Source organism: Dermacentor andersoni, chromosome 1, assembly GCF_023375885.2.
Source record: "Dermacentor andersoni chromosome 1, qqDerAnde1_hic_scaffold, whole genome shotgun sequence".
Classification (NCBI taxonomy): Eukaryota; Metazoa; Arthropoda; class Arachnida; order Ixodida; family Ixodidae; genus Dermacentor; species Dermacentor andersoni.
In genome coordinates, this window is record NC_092814.1 from 127650322 (window position 1) to 127667132 (window position 16811).

The 16811-nt window shown below is 49.4% G+C and overlaps 1 protein-coding gene across 1 annotated transcript in view; it reads right to left on the reverse strand.

Annotated features, from left to right (window-relative positions):
• Positions 1 to 304: 304 nt before the first annotated feature.
• LOC126544146 (tubulin alpha-1C chain-like) overlaps positions 305 to 16811 on the reverse strand; it is a 31327-nt gene continuing 14820 nt past the window's right edge. Inside the window, exons 2-4 of the mRNA XM_050191381.3 lie at positions 5906 to 6430; positions 4172 to 4434; positions 305 to 943 (exon numbers count right to left, since the gene is read on the reverse strand). Of these exons, the coding sequence (XP_050047338.1) occupies positions 385 to 943; positions 4172 to 4434; positions 5906 to 6430 (1347 nt within the window). The 3' untranslated portion in view covers positions 305 to 384. The remainder of the gene's footprint in view (positions 944 to 4171; positions 4435 to 5905; positions 6431 to 16811) is intronic.

Sequence of the window (16811 nt, forward strand, 5' to 3'; positions counted from 1 at the left end):
GCTCCGTTGGATCAGGTTTGTTGTCGCCTATTTGGCAAGAGCGAAGTCGTTTGAGGAGTGATTGTCGTAGATTAAAGACAAAGGAGAGAGATAATAATAATAATAAAAAAACTTGCAAAGCGATAAAAAGGTCTGCGTGACGCGTGTGAGTAACCCGGCGGAGCCGTACGGTACAGCGTTGCCGTAACACGAATCAGAACGTATAGTTGAGTAACGTGCTGGCCGGGGCGAGGCCAACACGTTACTGCAGTGTGTTGGCTTGACAAGTAACGCGTTGGCAACACGTTACTACAGCGCATCAGCGTTATTGCTGCTATTCAATTTTTATTAGAACAAAGTGAAGGGCTTTCTTCCCCTTTCTTGTTCAGGAAGGCAGCGTTGTTCCTAGTACTCCTCGCCCTCGTCAACTACTTCGTTGGAGTCCATGCCGACCTCCTCATAATCCTTTTCGAGGGCGGCCATGTCTTCGCGGGCCTCGGAGAATTCTCCCTCCTCCATGCCTTCGCCCACGTACCAGTGGACGAAGGCGCGCTTGGCGTACATGAGGTCGAACTTATGGTCCAGTCGAGCCCAGGCTTCGGCGATGGCTGTCGTGTTGGACAGCATGCAGACAGCACGAGGAACCTTAGCCAGGTCGCCTCCTGGCACCACCGTTGGTGGCTGGTAGTTGATGCCCACCTTGAACCCTGTTGGACACCAGTCTACAAACTGGATGGTGCGCTTGGTTTTGATGGCCGCGATGGCAGCGTTGACGTCTTTAGGCACCACGTCGCCCCGGTACAGCATACAGCAGGCCATGTACTTTCCGTGGCGCGGATCGCATTTGACCATCTGGTTGGCAGGCTCGAAACAGGCGTTGGTGATCTCTGCCACGGTAAGCTGTTCGTGGTAGGCCTTCTCAGCGGAGATGACGGGAGCGTACGTCACCAGTGGAAAGTGGATCCTGCGACCAAAAGGTAGGTTGTTCGTCTCATGGCAAGATACACACACAAAAATAAAATGTGCGCATTTTTGGTGAACTCTTACGACATAGAGAAGGCCAAGATGTGATGGCTCCGTGAAAATGCGACATTTGAGAAGTCGTTGACAAACACTTGACTACGCGTATGTCATTGAGCCATTACGTAACCTATCACAGATATTTAATATAATTGTGGCGTTGACAACATCTAACCTGCATAACCAAAGCTTTTACTAAGAAAACGAGGTGCGAATTCCGCATGTGCTGCTACAAATGCTTAAGATGGAGACGGTCTGAGGGCTTCTCAGTGAGCGTCGGAGAGTTTCTTCGATTTAGCGTGCGCGTCTCCTTGCGGCATTCCATAGCCATTACGTCTTAAGTCTCATATTACATACGCCTTTGTGGGTATGTGTGCCTTATTCTTGTAAAATCACAGAGGTTGCCAGCGAGACGATGCATGTTGTGGATAAGGGAATTTCTAGCTTCAAAACACGCTGCAACGAGGCGCGGTCAAGTACTGATATCTAGCTAGCCCTAGTAAAAAATCCATCGACGATTACGATACTCCCTAATGCGAAATTTGAGCGCAGCTCTAGGCGTGTTTTCATTTCATCGCACCGATCACCGCACCGACTGGCAGAGCCGCGACGCGACGCGCTATTAGCGGCGAGAACTTTGAGTGGCGCCCTCTCGCAAGTGACGTCACGGCCAGGACGCCGCTCGCTCTGGCTCGCTCGGTTGCCGCGCGTGCTCGTTTCCTTCGTGTATGCCTGGGGTATGGGTGGCTCGAGCCGTACTTATTGAAGGACATGTCGGCTTCTTTCTGCTGCTGTGCCTGAACCACAGTTCCTCCTTCAAAAGCGCGTGAGAGGAGAAAATTTGCGCCTTGGCTATCGCAAGCTATGTAGCGTTTAAGGGGCCTACTGGTTTTGCAATGCATATATGCGCCGTGTCTGTCCATAAATTTTGCGTTAAAAGAATGTCTGCAAATTCAACACGTGAAGTTGTGTACGATGCTTCGCTGAACACTTAACATTCCCTTAGTATTTAGCTATGAGAGACATAGCATTTTACATGGAAGAAAAATTGTGGCAATTGGCGTCAACATGTTATCCGTGTTAGACACTGCCCAGCGAAGCTGTCATCAAGATTCTTATTACTCTGGTGAGCTGTTCTAGTCAAATATGACCATTTATTAATGTGTAAAAGAAAGAGTTAAGCACGCATTCCTTGTGAAAAAGCTTGCTGCTACTTTCACCCCTCAGAAACAGGCCTCCGAAAAACGAATTGCTTATGGCTGCTAACACGACGGCGTGCCATGTAGAGCATTTACATAGTTAATTCACAAATACCATAATAGCAATCGCATGGGAGAAAAGTTTAGTGGTTAAGATCGAGAGCCAATCAATTGCAAGCGATGAAATGTTTCACGGTGGCCCTCAGTAGCCTTTATCGACAATATGGCACACCCCTCACGCAACGGTAGCAACCGACTGTCGGTATGGCGAGGCACGCATTGTACGCGAAACTCATCAGTTCACTACAACTTCGAATTGAAAACATAAAGCAGCTTTTTACAGCGCCAACTGGAATGCCTAAAGTATTCTCGAGGTACTACAGCGCAGCTTATGGTGACTAGAAAAAGAAAATTCAAGCACCTTCTGCCTCACCATGTCTCGATCCAGCGTTGTTTACTTATACAAACGTTGTTTAACTATACAAATTCGCTTCGTGAGTACATAAAAGAGAACCTCGCAAACCTTCATAGAGAAAACACCACAAGGCTTACATATCTCACTTGATTTTTGACCCTCCACCGGGGAATTATGATATCTTCAATATGTCCCATACTACTATAGATTGACGCTTCGGCTTCTTTCTGGCTGCAGCCATACGGTCTAAAAGGCATATTTCACAAAAAAATTTGGGCCGAGCAGCCTGCGTCAGTTCGCCAAACAGATTCGTCATGTATATTCCTCAAGCAACAAGCACCAGTAAATTTCTCAAGTGAGTTGAACGTGTAGCATGGAAAAGGGTATAGTGGTACATTACTTTTTCGTATTCTGCAAATAGCTGTAAGCCTTCATTAGCTTTACTTGAAATTACCGCCACTTAAAATAAACACGTGAAGAACCACTTAATTTTGAGAAGCAGTTAAAGGAGCAAATGGTGCTTGTAGAATCTAAACTGCAGTGTTAGTTAGGTCCTTGTGTTACTGCCGAGCGTTTCTGTGAAGAAATGCAAAAAATTGGATATTACACCATGAAGCACTCGTCGTGAGCAAACCTGTTTTAGCGGATTAAAATCAAGGTAACTGTTGTAGAGGTCATATATAGCCAGCGTTTGTGACATACTTGTTGCACCGTGGTACGTATGGCATCATAACTGGATTATTATATGCTATGTTTCTGCGGTTGTCGATCCGCTCATGGAAAACCCGCAATGGCCTGGTCTTCGCACCTTCGGCTGGCACTGTAGCATTGCCTTTGAGAGCTGCATTGTCGTCTAAGAAATAAGCTCTTTGAATAAATTTTCACGAATGAAGACGTCGTAAAAGTATACTTGAGACGACCGCCACAAGTGTACAAGCAGAGAGAACGAGGGCGAACAAACGAAAACACCGCAGAAGGCGCCCGGACGCCGCCCGAACTGTAGCAGACGACAGGCGCGAGTCCATGACTTGACGTCACGCGAGCGGCGCTAGCAGCGCCCCTGTAGTTCGTTCTCGCGGATAATAGGCGTAATAGACCGGCCACGCACTTGTTACTTCTCGGTAACTGCATCTTATGCAACCATAATCGTTACCGGGATACGCTGGCGGCGAACGTAGTGCGCGAAGGAGAGCTTTCTGGTTCTTTTTTTTTCTTTCCCCTGGATGGCCGGCGCCGCCGCTGCCGCGGAGGGATGGATGTTATGAGCGTCCCCTTTGGAACGGGGTGGTGGGTTGCGCCACCAAGCTCTAGTTATTTTATTTCCTAATGTCCTACCTATGCTAAAAAAAACCCCGATGAATTGCCGTAATCAAAGTTTCTGAACTCCTACTGTGAACTTTGGTCATAAACCGTGGTAGAGCTAAATACCCATTCATTCCATTTTACCACAGTTGTGGTACAACACAAACCGCAACTGCCGGACACAGGCTCTGGTAGTGTCCTTCGAACAAAACTATATGTTCTGGCAGTAGTGGTACTCCATGATATTTGTACAAACCTGGGGTAAGGCACTAAGTTGGTCTGGAACTCGGTCAAGTCGACGTTAAGTGCGCCATCGAAGCGGAGCGAAGCTGTGATCGAGGACACGATCTGGCTGATGAGACGGTTCAGGTTGGTGTATGTGGGTCGTTCGATGTCCAGGTTACGGCGGCAGATATCATAGATAGCCTCGTTGTCAACCATGAAGGCGCAATCGGAATGTTCCAGCGTCGTGTGTGTGGTCAGGATAGAGTTGTAAGGCTCAACAACAGCAGTAGAAACCTGCGCATATTCAACATTGGTGCATTGAAAAAGAAGTACACTGCTCCTGCTGTGAGTGCTTAAGAAACCATGATTAACTTTACAAATCGTACAAGTAAAGCGATGGCAACACTAAACAGTCAGTGCCAAGCAATTTAAGCGTTCCCTAGTATACATGATGTGTACACACTTCAGAAGCATTAACAACCCAGGACAGGCGCTGTCCTGATGGGAACTTGGACGTTTAACTTGCTCCTGCATGAAGTGGGCTTCCGTAACTGGAGCGGTGTAACTAAGCTAAATAAACTCATTTTCCTTCATTTTCTACAGCCTGACGTAGTCGTCGATGGGCTTGGTGCATTCCATGCCCTGTACGCCACCCTAGCCGCGACAATATGTTTACATGTACTATCGTGAGCAATATAAGCAGGAACACAGGAGCGCGTGTCACATAGCCTCGAACCTACTCGAACCCTCCTATGGGCGATACGTGGCAGCCGCCGTCGAAAACGAAGGGGAAAGGAGGACGCTGTTCTAATAACTGTTGGCACTCCCACCATGCGGCTCTTTATACAAAGTGTGGAACTTCGCATCACCAGCGCACATTGATAAAACTGTTTGATATTGCGGTCATAACTTTGTACACCGTAGCATGACCAATAGCAGCACTGTTTTGAAGCATAAACATTCGAGAGCTACTTTCCTGGGAAATCTCTTCGTCTGTATGGAAAGCGTGATACGACGCGCTCCATAAGATATACATCAGGTCCTTTGGGGGTATATCTGAAAATGCGTTACACTAAACGCAGGAACGGGCGCCTAAAAGCTGCGTTCTCGAAAAAGAAAGCACGACTGATAAAAAAAAAAGAAACCGCTGTAAGTTACTGTGCACGAACCGTCTTAACGGCTTTTGGAGGCCAGTGAAATGCTGTAAGCTGCCGTTTTCGACAAACGCAGGTGCGGTGGGAGTGCCAACAGTTAGCGGAAGAGCGTCCCCTTTCCCCTCTGTTTTCGACAGCGCCGTCTGCGTATTGCTCTAGCTCGGTTTCGAGGCTATTTGTCACGCGTTCGCGTGTTCCCGCTCATATTGCTCACGCTAGTACATATAATATAATGACGTAAATAAGTTGTGCTGAGCAGTACATCGCCGCAGCGATAATTTAGGGGGGTTGCATCCCCTAACTATCCCCCTGCTCATGTACCTGGAACTTCTGCCAATAGTTACGGCGAATGCGACTGTACGCATTTGTGCAAGGTTTACCATTTTTCAGCGACAATGTTCTTCACACATAATAGATCTTAGACGAGGATGCAGAAAGCAATGAACTGGGCTAACTTGTTGAGCTGCAACTAATTGCGAACTACAGGGGTTAACTTTAAGAAAACTTCCCAATCCGGTGTCCGTGGTGCGTGTTCACCAGAAGTACCTACATCCTTCTAGAAAATCACTCGGGCAGAGGCTTTTAAACAGCTAGTACACGTAAATAAATACCTGTGGCGCAGGGTAGATGGAGAACTCGAGCTTAGATTTCTTGCCGTAGTCAACTGAGAGGCGCTCCATGAGGAGAGACGTGAATCCGGAGCCGGTGCCGCCGCCAAAGCTGTGGAAGACGAGGAAGCCCTGTAAGCCCGTGCACATGTCGGCCAGCTTGCGTATGCGGTCAAGCACTAGGTCGACGATCTCCTTTCCGATTGTGTAGTGACCACGTGCATAGTTGTTGGCTGCGTCCTCCTTGCCAGAGATCAGCTGCTCGGGGTGGTAGAGCTGCCGATAGGCACCAGAGCGGACCTCATCGACCACAGTCGGCTCGAGGTCGACGAACACGGCCCGTGGGACATGCCGGCCAGAGCCGGTGTCGGCAAAGAAAGTGCTGAAGGAATCGTCGACCCCACCTGACACCTTGTCACTGGGCATCCGGCCATCTTGCTGGATGCCATGCTCGAGGCAGTAAAGTTCCCAGCAAGCGTTGCCGATTTGAACACCAGCCTGACCGATATGGACGCTGATACACTCCCTCTGCGAAATACAGAAAACAGCGAAATGCACGAAATGTAATTATAATGTTGCAAGGAGGTTCATCCACAGCACGTGCAAACATGAGCCGCGCTAACGAGCCATTTTATCGCTATAAAAACTGTGCATGTCCAACGGGTTCCTCAAGAACGTGGACCGGCGTGAGCATGCGCATGCAGGAGAATAGTGGATATGCCTTGCAAGCTCAACGGCTACGATTCGTAAATTGCAGTATGTGGCGCAAAGTAATTCAAAAGATAATTAGGGGGCTTTTGTTCATTAGTTGACTGCGTGTTTCGATTTCTCGTGCAAGTAATATCCGCCTCTCTGAATAATCCAGTTCAAAGACTAGAACTGTTATCTGCGACAGGCGATTTTTAAAAATTTCGGAAGGCTTAAAAGCGATCAGCCCGTACATCCAACGAGGTTATATATAGCGCGCAGCACAAAACTCAAGCCTAAATATACTTTTACTACACAATATTGGCTAACTACCGCGCGATGAGCGTGGCAGTTCGACGTTCTCCCGACCAGTTCGACGTATCCAAGTATTAAGGCGAGAGCCGTAAGTGGCTCATAGCCCGACGGCCTTGGAGAAACGTGTCGTCCGGTCTAATGGTACAAAACTATCATCATCAGCAATGGATTGTTCCCCCGTAAGCAAGCAAAAACTGCAATGGCTCATACCCACGTAAGGCTGAGGCTACAAGCGCTCGGCAAAATGAAGCGAAGACTGCATACATTAATTGAAATCACCCATACAACACGCAGAACAGCACATGTTTCAATCCCCTTCTGAGAGGATGCAACGTAAAGTTGAAGAGAAACTTCGTTGGCATGAGTCTGACCCCGCTGTACGAGCGAGCGAAGCCGCAGCTAAGCGTCGAAAATGAGCCGAAGTAGCCGAACTGCGAAAGCAGCAACGCGACGATGCGAGACGGCGCATTACCAAATGTGCAGCACGCTTTCGCCTTCACGTGTTGCAGGAGTGGAACAGGCTGCCCAACTTTTCTCAAGGTGTCACGTTTGACGGATGACATCGTGAAGAGCTTCTTGCATTCAGCACCTTGTCTGCAGCATCCGCAGGCGAAGCAGCTCATGACGAAAAATATTGCGAACGAATGTCGCTCTCACTTTAACATTTCTAAATCGCAACGCGCGCAACCAACAACGTACACAACGCGAATGGGCAACACGCGCTTCGTTTCAACTCGATCCTGCTTTTGCAATCAGAAAGACAAACGAAGATTGCAGAAACTTCCACGTGAAAGTGGTACGCCAATATGGGAGCAGCGAATGCCGGGAAAAGGAAGGGTAAGGAGGAAAGAGTGAATCCTTACCGAGGCGGCATTCTGAAAAAAAAAGTCCTTATTTTACGAAACTTGAGATAATCCTAATCCATAAGAAAGGGGACACCAAAGACTTGAAAAATTATAGACCGATCAGCTTACTGTCCGTTGCCTACAAAGTATTTACTAAGGTAATCGCAAATAGAATCAGGAATACCTTAGACTTCTTTCAACCAAAGGACCAGGCAGGATTCCGTAAAGGCTACTCAACAATAGACCATATTCACACTATCAATCAGGTGATAGAGAAATGTGCGGAATATAACCAACCCTTATATATAGCCTTCATTGATTACGAAAAAGCATTTGATTCAGTCGAAACCTCAGCAGTCATGAAGGCACTACGGAATCAGGGTGTAGATGAGCCATATGTAAAGATACTGGAAGATATCTATAGCGGTTCCACAGCCACCGTAATCCTCCACAAAGAAAGCAACAAAATCCCAATAAAGAAAGGCGTCAGACAGGGAGATACGATATCTCCAATGCTATTCACAGCATGTTTACAGGAGGTATTCAGAGACCTGGAGTGGGAAGAATGGGTATAAAAGTTGATGGAGAATACCTTAGCAACTTGCGTTTCGCTGATGATATTGCCTTGCTTAGTAACTCAGGAGACCAATTGCAATGCATGCTCACTGACCTGGAGAGGCAAAGCAGAAGGGTGGGTCTGAAAATAAATCTACAGAAAACTAAAGTAATGTTTAACAGTCTCGGAAGAGAACAGCAGTTTACGATAGGTAGCGAGGCACTGGAAGTGGTAAGGGAATACATCTACTTAGGGCAGGTAGTGACCACGGACCCGGATCATGAGACTGAAATAACCAGAAGAATAAGAATGGGCTGGGGTGCGTTTGGCAGGCATTCTCAAATCATGAACAGCAAGTTGCCGCTATCCCTCAAGAGGAAAGTGTATAACAGCTGTGTCTTACCAGCACTCACCTACGGGGCAGAAACCTGGAGGCTTACGAAAAGGGTTCTGCTGAAATTGAGGACGACGCAACGAGCTATGGAAAGAAGAATTATATGTGTAACGTTAAGGGATAAGAAAAGAGCAGATTGGGTGAGGGAACAAACGCGGGTAAATGACATCTTAGTTGAAATCAAGAAAAAGAAATGGGCATGGGCCGGACATGTAATGAGGAGGGAAGATAACCGATGGTCATTAAGGGTTACGGACTGGATTCCAAGGGAAGGGAAGCGTAGTAAGGGGAGGCAGAAAGTTAGGTGGGCGGATGAGATTAAGAAGTTTGCAGGGACAACATGGCCACAATTAGTACATGACCGGGGTAGCTGGAGAAGTATGGGAGAGACCTTTGCCCTGCAGTGGGCGTAACTAGGCTGATGATGATGATGATGATGAGTGTCCCTGTATATGCTCCCACAGGGAGCAGAATTGCGCATAATTTTTCCGCCGCCGCTCGCACCGCTATTCGCCGAGCGCTATCACGTGGCGCAAAATCACGTAAAATGTTCAACTGCGCCGCTACGAAGCCAACTTTACGGGCGCGATGCCGATTCGTCGTTCCCGTCAGTGCCATCGACATTGCAATCAGCGGACCGTCGAGCCAACATTGGTCGAGCGTGCGTTGCATTCATCGGCCCTTTTTTCTATGCATCGGCTCCGGGCTGTAGGTACAGTATTCGACAATATTAAATCAAGGACCTTGATGAAGAGACACGAAACTTATCATATCGACACTTGTATTCCAGTATGACGGGGTGCAGCGCAGAAAACTGCACAAACCGCACGGAAGGTGGCAAAGCTATTTACGCGGTGCCACGCGGACGGACAGACGTGCGCCGGCGACTGCTTATCAGCCGAGACCGGCCGGCTCCGAAAGGGACCAGGATATGCGAGATGCGTTCACCTTGTTAACAGAGGTAAGTTTGCCTTGTTTACACTAAAGCAACATTTATCTGGAGTGATACCCCTGTTAATGCCGAGATGCGCACGGGTGGCATGAAAGGTTGTTCACTTGTACGATTTTTGGAGTATATGTTAACTTACCGACTAGTCCAATTCGCTGTGTTGCTAGTGCGATTATTCAGACTATGCGGCTCTCGAACAGTGTTTTCAAAACAGAGTAAATACTAGCGGATACAATTTGTCCGCTGCACCCTGGATTTTTTCTGACATGACATGACAAGAACTTTATTTGAATCTGGGGAGCTCTTGGGGAGCCAAAACCGAAGGCTCCCGAAGATCAAGTCGGTGGCTCCGCCCAGGATGGGACCGGGAGATCAAGTCCCGCCGCAATGTCGTGGGCCCTCAGGACAGCCTGGAGTTGAATGTGGAGATTGCTGCTCTTGAGAGATTCCTGCCATTGTTCTTTCGTGATGGGTGGAGAGACGTTAAGAGCTGGGCACAGCCAGAGCATGTGGTCAAAAGAGCATGAGTCATGACCACGTTTGGGGCACGACTGTGAGTGGTCAGAATTTATCCTGTTAAGGGACCGAGGAGTGGGACACGAACGGGTTAGCAGGAGTCTGAGTGTGGTAGCCTGAGGTTTGTTCAATTTGGGGTGAGGGGGTGGAAATGTCCTCCTGCCTAGTCGATAATGGGAAACAATTTCGTGGAAAGTACATAATGGATCTTTGTGGGTGTTGACCTCGTTCGAAGCCTGGCTACCCGCGACAGCGCGGTGCGTGAAATCGCGCGCTCTCCGGTGGGCCTGCTCGTTAGGATTACATCCAAGCGGGTTAATTGAGCTATCTAGATGGGCTGGGAACCACGAGATTTGGTATCCTCCTACGCTGCTCTCCCTAGTCCTTTGAAGTGCTTTAATCACAATACTGTTCGCCTGTTCAGATATGAGGGTGGACGAGAAGGATCTAACCGCCGTGCGCGAGTCCGAGAAGACGATAGCCGGAACTTTTGAGCTGTGAAAAGCCAGAGCGATCGCCGCTTCCTCCGCCACATGGGCAAACTTCGTATAAACAGAGGCTGCATTGACCAGGTTGCACCCCGCGTCTACCACCGAGGCAGCGAACTTATTCCCACTGTCATATCTGGCAGCATCGACAAAGAGGGCATCTATAGTCTCTGCTGATTGATCTTTTTAAAGATGGACTTGGCTCTCGCGAATCTTCCATCCTCGTTATGCACTGGGTGGATGTTTCGCGGGACGGGGTCAACCATGATGCGAGTTCTGGTTTCCCGGGTCAAGCTAACTTTGGTCGCCGATTCATGTATGGGTTGGATTTCCGCTTCTTCTAAAATCTTAATTCCTGGCTTAGTGGATGAAAGTCTCATTATCTGAGCCGCTGTGGGAACTTTTATTAGCTCATTGATGGTGTTATGGAGTCCTAACTCCAGCAGCTTCTCAGTGCTTGTGGGCTGCGGAAGGCCGAGCACGCGCTTGAGGCCGGTTCTGATTAGGGAGTCGAGCTTGGCCTTTTCCGCTTTACCCTGTTAAGAATGGCCAGCTGCAGTACAGGATTGCCACCCACTTACGACTATGAAGGCAACATCCCGGCGCTGTTAAGAATGGCCAGCTGCTGAGCAGGATTGCCACCCACTTACGACTATAAAGGCAACCTCCCGGCGCTGTTAAGAATGGCCAGCTGCAGTGCAAGATTGCCACCCGCTTACGACTATAAGGGCAACATACCGGGAGCTTCGCCGCCAACTTCTAGCCACAGCGTGACTAAATCGACTTTGTGACGGAATGAGTTCGGCGGGCCAACTATTGTTCCCAAACTCCCCAACGCGCTACCCGGAACGGCTCCGAGTGCTACGGGGCCCCTCTGACGTCGGCTCCGGACCTTCGAACGTGTGTGCCTTTGTGTGTGTGGGCCGTCCTGCGGAGAGGCGGCTAGTTTACAATGAGTAAACGATCGTTCGGGTCGCCTTCTATCGCGGGAGGACCGAGTGTTTAAAAACTGCTGTGGTGCGTATGCTCGACACACTTCTCTTAAGCAGTCATGTTGGACTGACACTTCTCTCAAGCAGTCATGTTAGACTGATGTACTTTCTCAAACAGTCATGTTAGACTGGTATAAATATTGTAAATAAACCCATATTCCTCGTTCTCGATGAGAAGCGGTCCTTCCCTTCATCAACGTCCTCAGCGTGGATAAGTTGGACGACGGCATGGGTCAGCTACCTTCTAATTCATGCCGGAATCCAATCCTGACAACGGATCATGAGCGACGGGATTGAGCCCCCAATCCTGACAACCCCAATTAAGGTACGGCGCGATGTAGATGACATGACTCAGGAAGAATGCCTGATAAGCTCTGAGCAAATTGTCTTTTTTGAGACCGCCTCTTCGATTTGAGACGCGGGCTACAAGTCTTAGGACATTACTAGACTGTTCAGTGAGCCTGTTGAGGGCCGTCGAGCTACAGCCCTTGGCATCAATGAGGAGACCTAGAATCTTGACCGAGTCCATCCTCGGTATGGGATGCCCATTTTTAGCTCGAATTTCTATCGGCAGAATTTTCAGAGGCGCAAAATTTCTGACCCCCTGTCTGGACTGGCGGTATAACAGTAGCTCTGACTTAGCGGGGGAGAGTTCAAGGGCCGTGTTTGAAAAAAAATCTTTGGTAGCCTCCAACGCGCTTTGTAACGAGTGTTCGAGCATGGCTAGCGATCCGCCCGGCGCCCAGATCGTGATATCGTCCGCATAAATGGCGTGACCCACGTTCGGGATTGCAGCGAGGCGAGTGGAGAGTTTGTGCATGGCTATATTAAATAAGTGTGGGGAGAGGACCGAGCCCTGCGGGGTGCCGCAGGTGCCTAGTTCGTAGGGTCCTCCCGTGACCATGCCTAGTCGGAGGTGTGCTTTGCGATCCGCGAGGAAAGATCTGGTATAATCATGAAGCCGCTGGCCCAGGTTGAGAGACGAAATCTCCGTCAGGATGTGTTTGTGCGTGACCCTGTCGAAGGCCTTGGAGAGGTCCACTGCGAGGATCCCTCTCACGTCGCGAGTAGGGTTATCAAAGATTGCTTTCTTAAGCAAAAGCATAGCGTCCTGTGTGGACAAAGCCTGTCTAAAGCCGATTGGGTTGTGTCTAAAGAGCTCCTTGTTTTCAATATGTTCAGTGATCCTGTTATGTATCGCGTGCTCCGCAACCTTAGCGATGCATGATGTAAGAGAAATAGGCCGCAGATTATTTATATGTGGGGGTTTTCCTGGTTTGGGTATGAGTACCACTTTTGCGGTACGCCAGTCTATCGGGACCTGTCCACTTTTCCATACCTCATTTATTTTGGCCGTGACTATCTCGATTGCCCTATCGTCTAGGTTCCTGAGGAGTTTGTTCGTGATTCCATGAGGTCCCGGGGCTGATCTGCCATTTGGATTGAAGAGAACGTGTCTAATCTCTGACACGGTGAAAGGTTCGTCTAGATCAGGTGCGGACAATCCCATGTAGTTCACATGCTCTACCAGGCGATCTGCGTCTTTGGCGAGGGGGAGATAAGTACGTACGTGCTAAGTTGTTGGATAATTCCCTCTCGGTGAGACCGATTGCGGTTTGCTTCTTAATGAGCCTATCCGTTGCAAGGCTAAGGGTGTCCTTAGACTGTTTATCGTTGAGGAGACTTTTCAGTAAGCTCTCTTTGCTACCTCTTCACATAAGCCCGTCCGTTTCGGTACACGTCTCATCCCATTGCTGCCGGGCGAGCTGGGCCGAATAGGTTTCAATCTCCTTGTTAAGAAGCGCGATTTTCGATCTGAGTCAACGATTAAGCTTTTGGGTCTTCCACCTGGCTGAGAGGGCGTGTTTGGCCTCCAGAAGGTCAGCAAGTCTCGAGTCCATTTTAGGAACTTCAAGATCCATAATGATTTCTTTGGTTGCTCCTTTAACCGCCATGTTCAGATTCTCTAGCAGATCTGCATACGTTTCGTCTGGCGGGACTGTTTCATTTCTGATTTTTCGAAAAAGGTCCCAGTCCACATACTCGTATCTCGCGCGTGGTCTGGGTTTGACACGCAACAGAATTTCAAGTATGTAATGGTCACTGCCTAGCCCCTCCTGGAGGTTGTCCCACGTGCCTTCGATACCTCGGAGGGAGGTGAGATCGGGAGTCGTATCTCGACTGACCGAATTACCGGATCTGGTGGGGAGCCTTGGGTCTGTGACGAGTATTAAGCCGAGCTCTGCACCGTTGAAGGTCAAGTTCGCCCCTTTTGCGCTTTTGTAACCGTACCCTCATTCCGTATTGGGTGCATTGAAGTCACCCGCAACAACGAGAGGCGCGCTTCTCGCCGCCCTAGACGTGGTGCCTAGTAATGTTTTGAAGTCTCTTTTCCTGTCCGCCGGTTCCCTGTACACGTTGAGAATGAAAATGTTGTTCTGTTGGGTACGATCTCTATTAACTGGGCCTCGAGGCCCACTTTGTACGCGCGGACCTCGTGCTCAACGAACGAGATGTTCTTTCTGATTAGGGTAGCGATACCTCTGCTCTTTTCTCTCCTGTATGCTACCGTGCGGTACCCCGAGAGGGAAATTTCAGCTGTACATAACGTTTCCTGTAACAATATAACTTGCGGCTTGTCCGCAATAGACCTGATAAGCTGTCCCAATGGGGCCTTGCGCCTCTGGAAACTTGCGCAGTTCCACTGCCAGATTTTCAGATTGTTGCTATTCGCGTTCGCCATTTTGCCTACTGAGAATGCTGAATTAGCCCTTTAGCCCCACTTTCGGGAATCGGGTTTGCCTGATTCTGCACTGTCGACACCGTAAGCCTGCCTTTGGCTTGGACCTTGGGTCTCTCAAGTTGAGTTAATCTCGTCTCCATCCCGGAGAGAATTTCCATCATGCGTCCTAGGGTCTTTTCTATGGCAGCTAGCTTGCCTCTGCTGTTTATTTTGGCAGGAGGATCGGCGGTGGTAGCTATGGCTTCGCTCGGCTCAGCTATCTCATCCTCATCTTCGGTCCCGCTCAACGGTTCTGGGTTGGGAGCTGTACGCTTGGATTTGCCAGCAAGTGGGCCTAGATCTTTAATTTTATCCTGATCGTGGTTCGAGATTTGCCCTCTAATGCTATTTAAGGCCTCTTTAAGCTGTGCAAGTTCGCGCCTGAGCTGTTGATTTTCTGCCTCAAGTGATTGGATTCGGGGATCATTCACTTGCTCTGACTGTGCCTCACCACTTGCTCTTTTGGCCGTCGTATACTCTTCTTTCCCATCGACGGCGCTGTGCCGGAGCCCTTGACTTTGTCGGCCCACGTGGCCCGCTTCGCGGGCTGGGAGCGCGACCGGGACCGGCATCTCGATCTGGATGTGCTGGATTTCCCGCCTTTCCCTGAGCCGGTTCGCCTCCTGGAGCAAGAGCACCACCTCGATTGTGAGCGGGCTCGCAGGGTGGAGCCACCATATGCTGCCGCAGGTATCACCGAGTTCTGTGCGTTGGAGATACTGATGTCATCGCCGCTGGTCATCTGTGCTTTTCGCAACATTTGTCGTCGCCTTCGACGCCGACGCCTAACGATATATGGGATCTGGTAGCGTTGTTTGCATGTCCTATCCCCGGTGATATGGGGGCCGCCGCATGCTTCACATTTGGGTGTGCAGTGGTGTTCCTCCTCTTGTGACTCTGATGACTTCATTTACCCAACGCCGCGGCACTTCTTTTCCTCTTCGCTACTGGGGCACACGTCGGCTCGGTGACCCACGTGGCCACATGCGTAACCTGCCGTTTGTACAGAAAGCATGGAACGAGGGCGGCTTCACACATGACCGTGTTGGGCACTCGCATGCCGTCGAAGAGTATAACAACTACTTGTGCGTTCTTAATTCTTCTGACTTCTAATGCCGTAGGGTTTCTTGGGTTCAGAATCATCCTCTTAAGGGCTCATTCGTCAAATGAAGGGTCGATGTTTCTTATTACACCTTTGCACGTGTCATCAGGGGCAGAAATGCAGGCTGACACCTCAGAGGCGCCGAGTTTAGTATGTATCTTGCTGATTCTTGCATATGCCCTCGCGTTTCAATTGTGAGGGGTAGAGATAACCAAAATGTTCTGCATCTTGTTTGGGCACACGGTGTCCTCGGCAGTCTGCTGTTCCGTCAAGGCCGCCGCCATGGCCAATGCTTGGGCGAGGAGTATGATATCCGTTTTGGAAATGTCGAGGCCTCCCTTGGGGCGCACGATGATCTTGATTTGGTCCTTGGGTAATTTCGGTAGCCTCGAGGCTGCCGTTACCTCCTTCATGGACCTTTTGGCCGGCGAGTTGGCCGTGCGGCTGCCAGCCGGCATATTCTTGGTGACACATTGCCCGCTATATGACGGCGTATTCGTTGGTTGTTTTCGTTTGCTGCCGAGGGCGGTCGTCCATCCTGTTTCATCGAGCTCCTCCGGGGTGATTTCCATCCCCTCGACGACTATGGTCCCGGGCATGGTTTCTGTTGGTCAGTAGTTCGATTGGAACGCCGGTCGTCCGGCGGTGGGGTTAGGCCTGCGCTTTCTCGCGCTGCGGCGCCGTAAGTAGGCGTAGCCCGTTAGGGTTGGCGCTCTCCCGGCGTGGTCGGAGATTCAAGGTGTCATAAAATGATGAAAAGCCCACCCACCGATAAGAGTCCACTATCTACGCAATCTTCTGAACTTGCCGCTTCATAAAAGGTATAGTTTCCGTGGGTAGGCTTCGCAAAACAGCCGAAAACCTTGGAAAATGGGAGCCGATGTGGGCACGTCCGCACTACTCTGCGCTTTCTTCTTCGTATATCTCTGCGTATTTTCTCTGCTCCGTTTCTTTTTTTGTCGGCGTTCTGATTTTTCATGTAACGTTGATTGATGTGCTTGTGTTCATGGTTTTGTAGTAAGCGAAAACATCGCGAGCTCGCGCTCATGAGACAGCTGTGATAGGTTCATCATTTACCGCCCGCAATATGTTCCTTGTTCGATCGGCCTTAGTCGACATGAGCAATGTAAAATTTTGCCGGTATGTTTAATAAGCGCTGTGCTATAGTAAGTTGATCCGAGTAATATGAAAAGATCAAGAAAAATGTGTTGTCATACTACAGTCTGCAATGTGTGAATAATTACTTTGCAAGTTTGCCATCTTGGCGTGATCACTGCAATAAA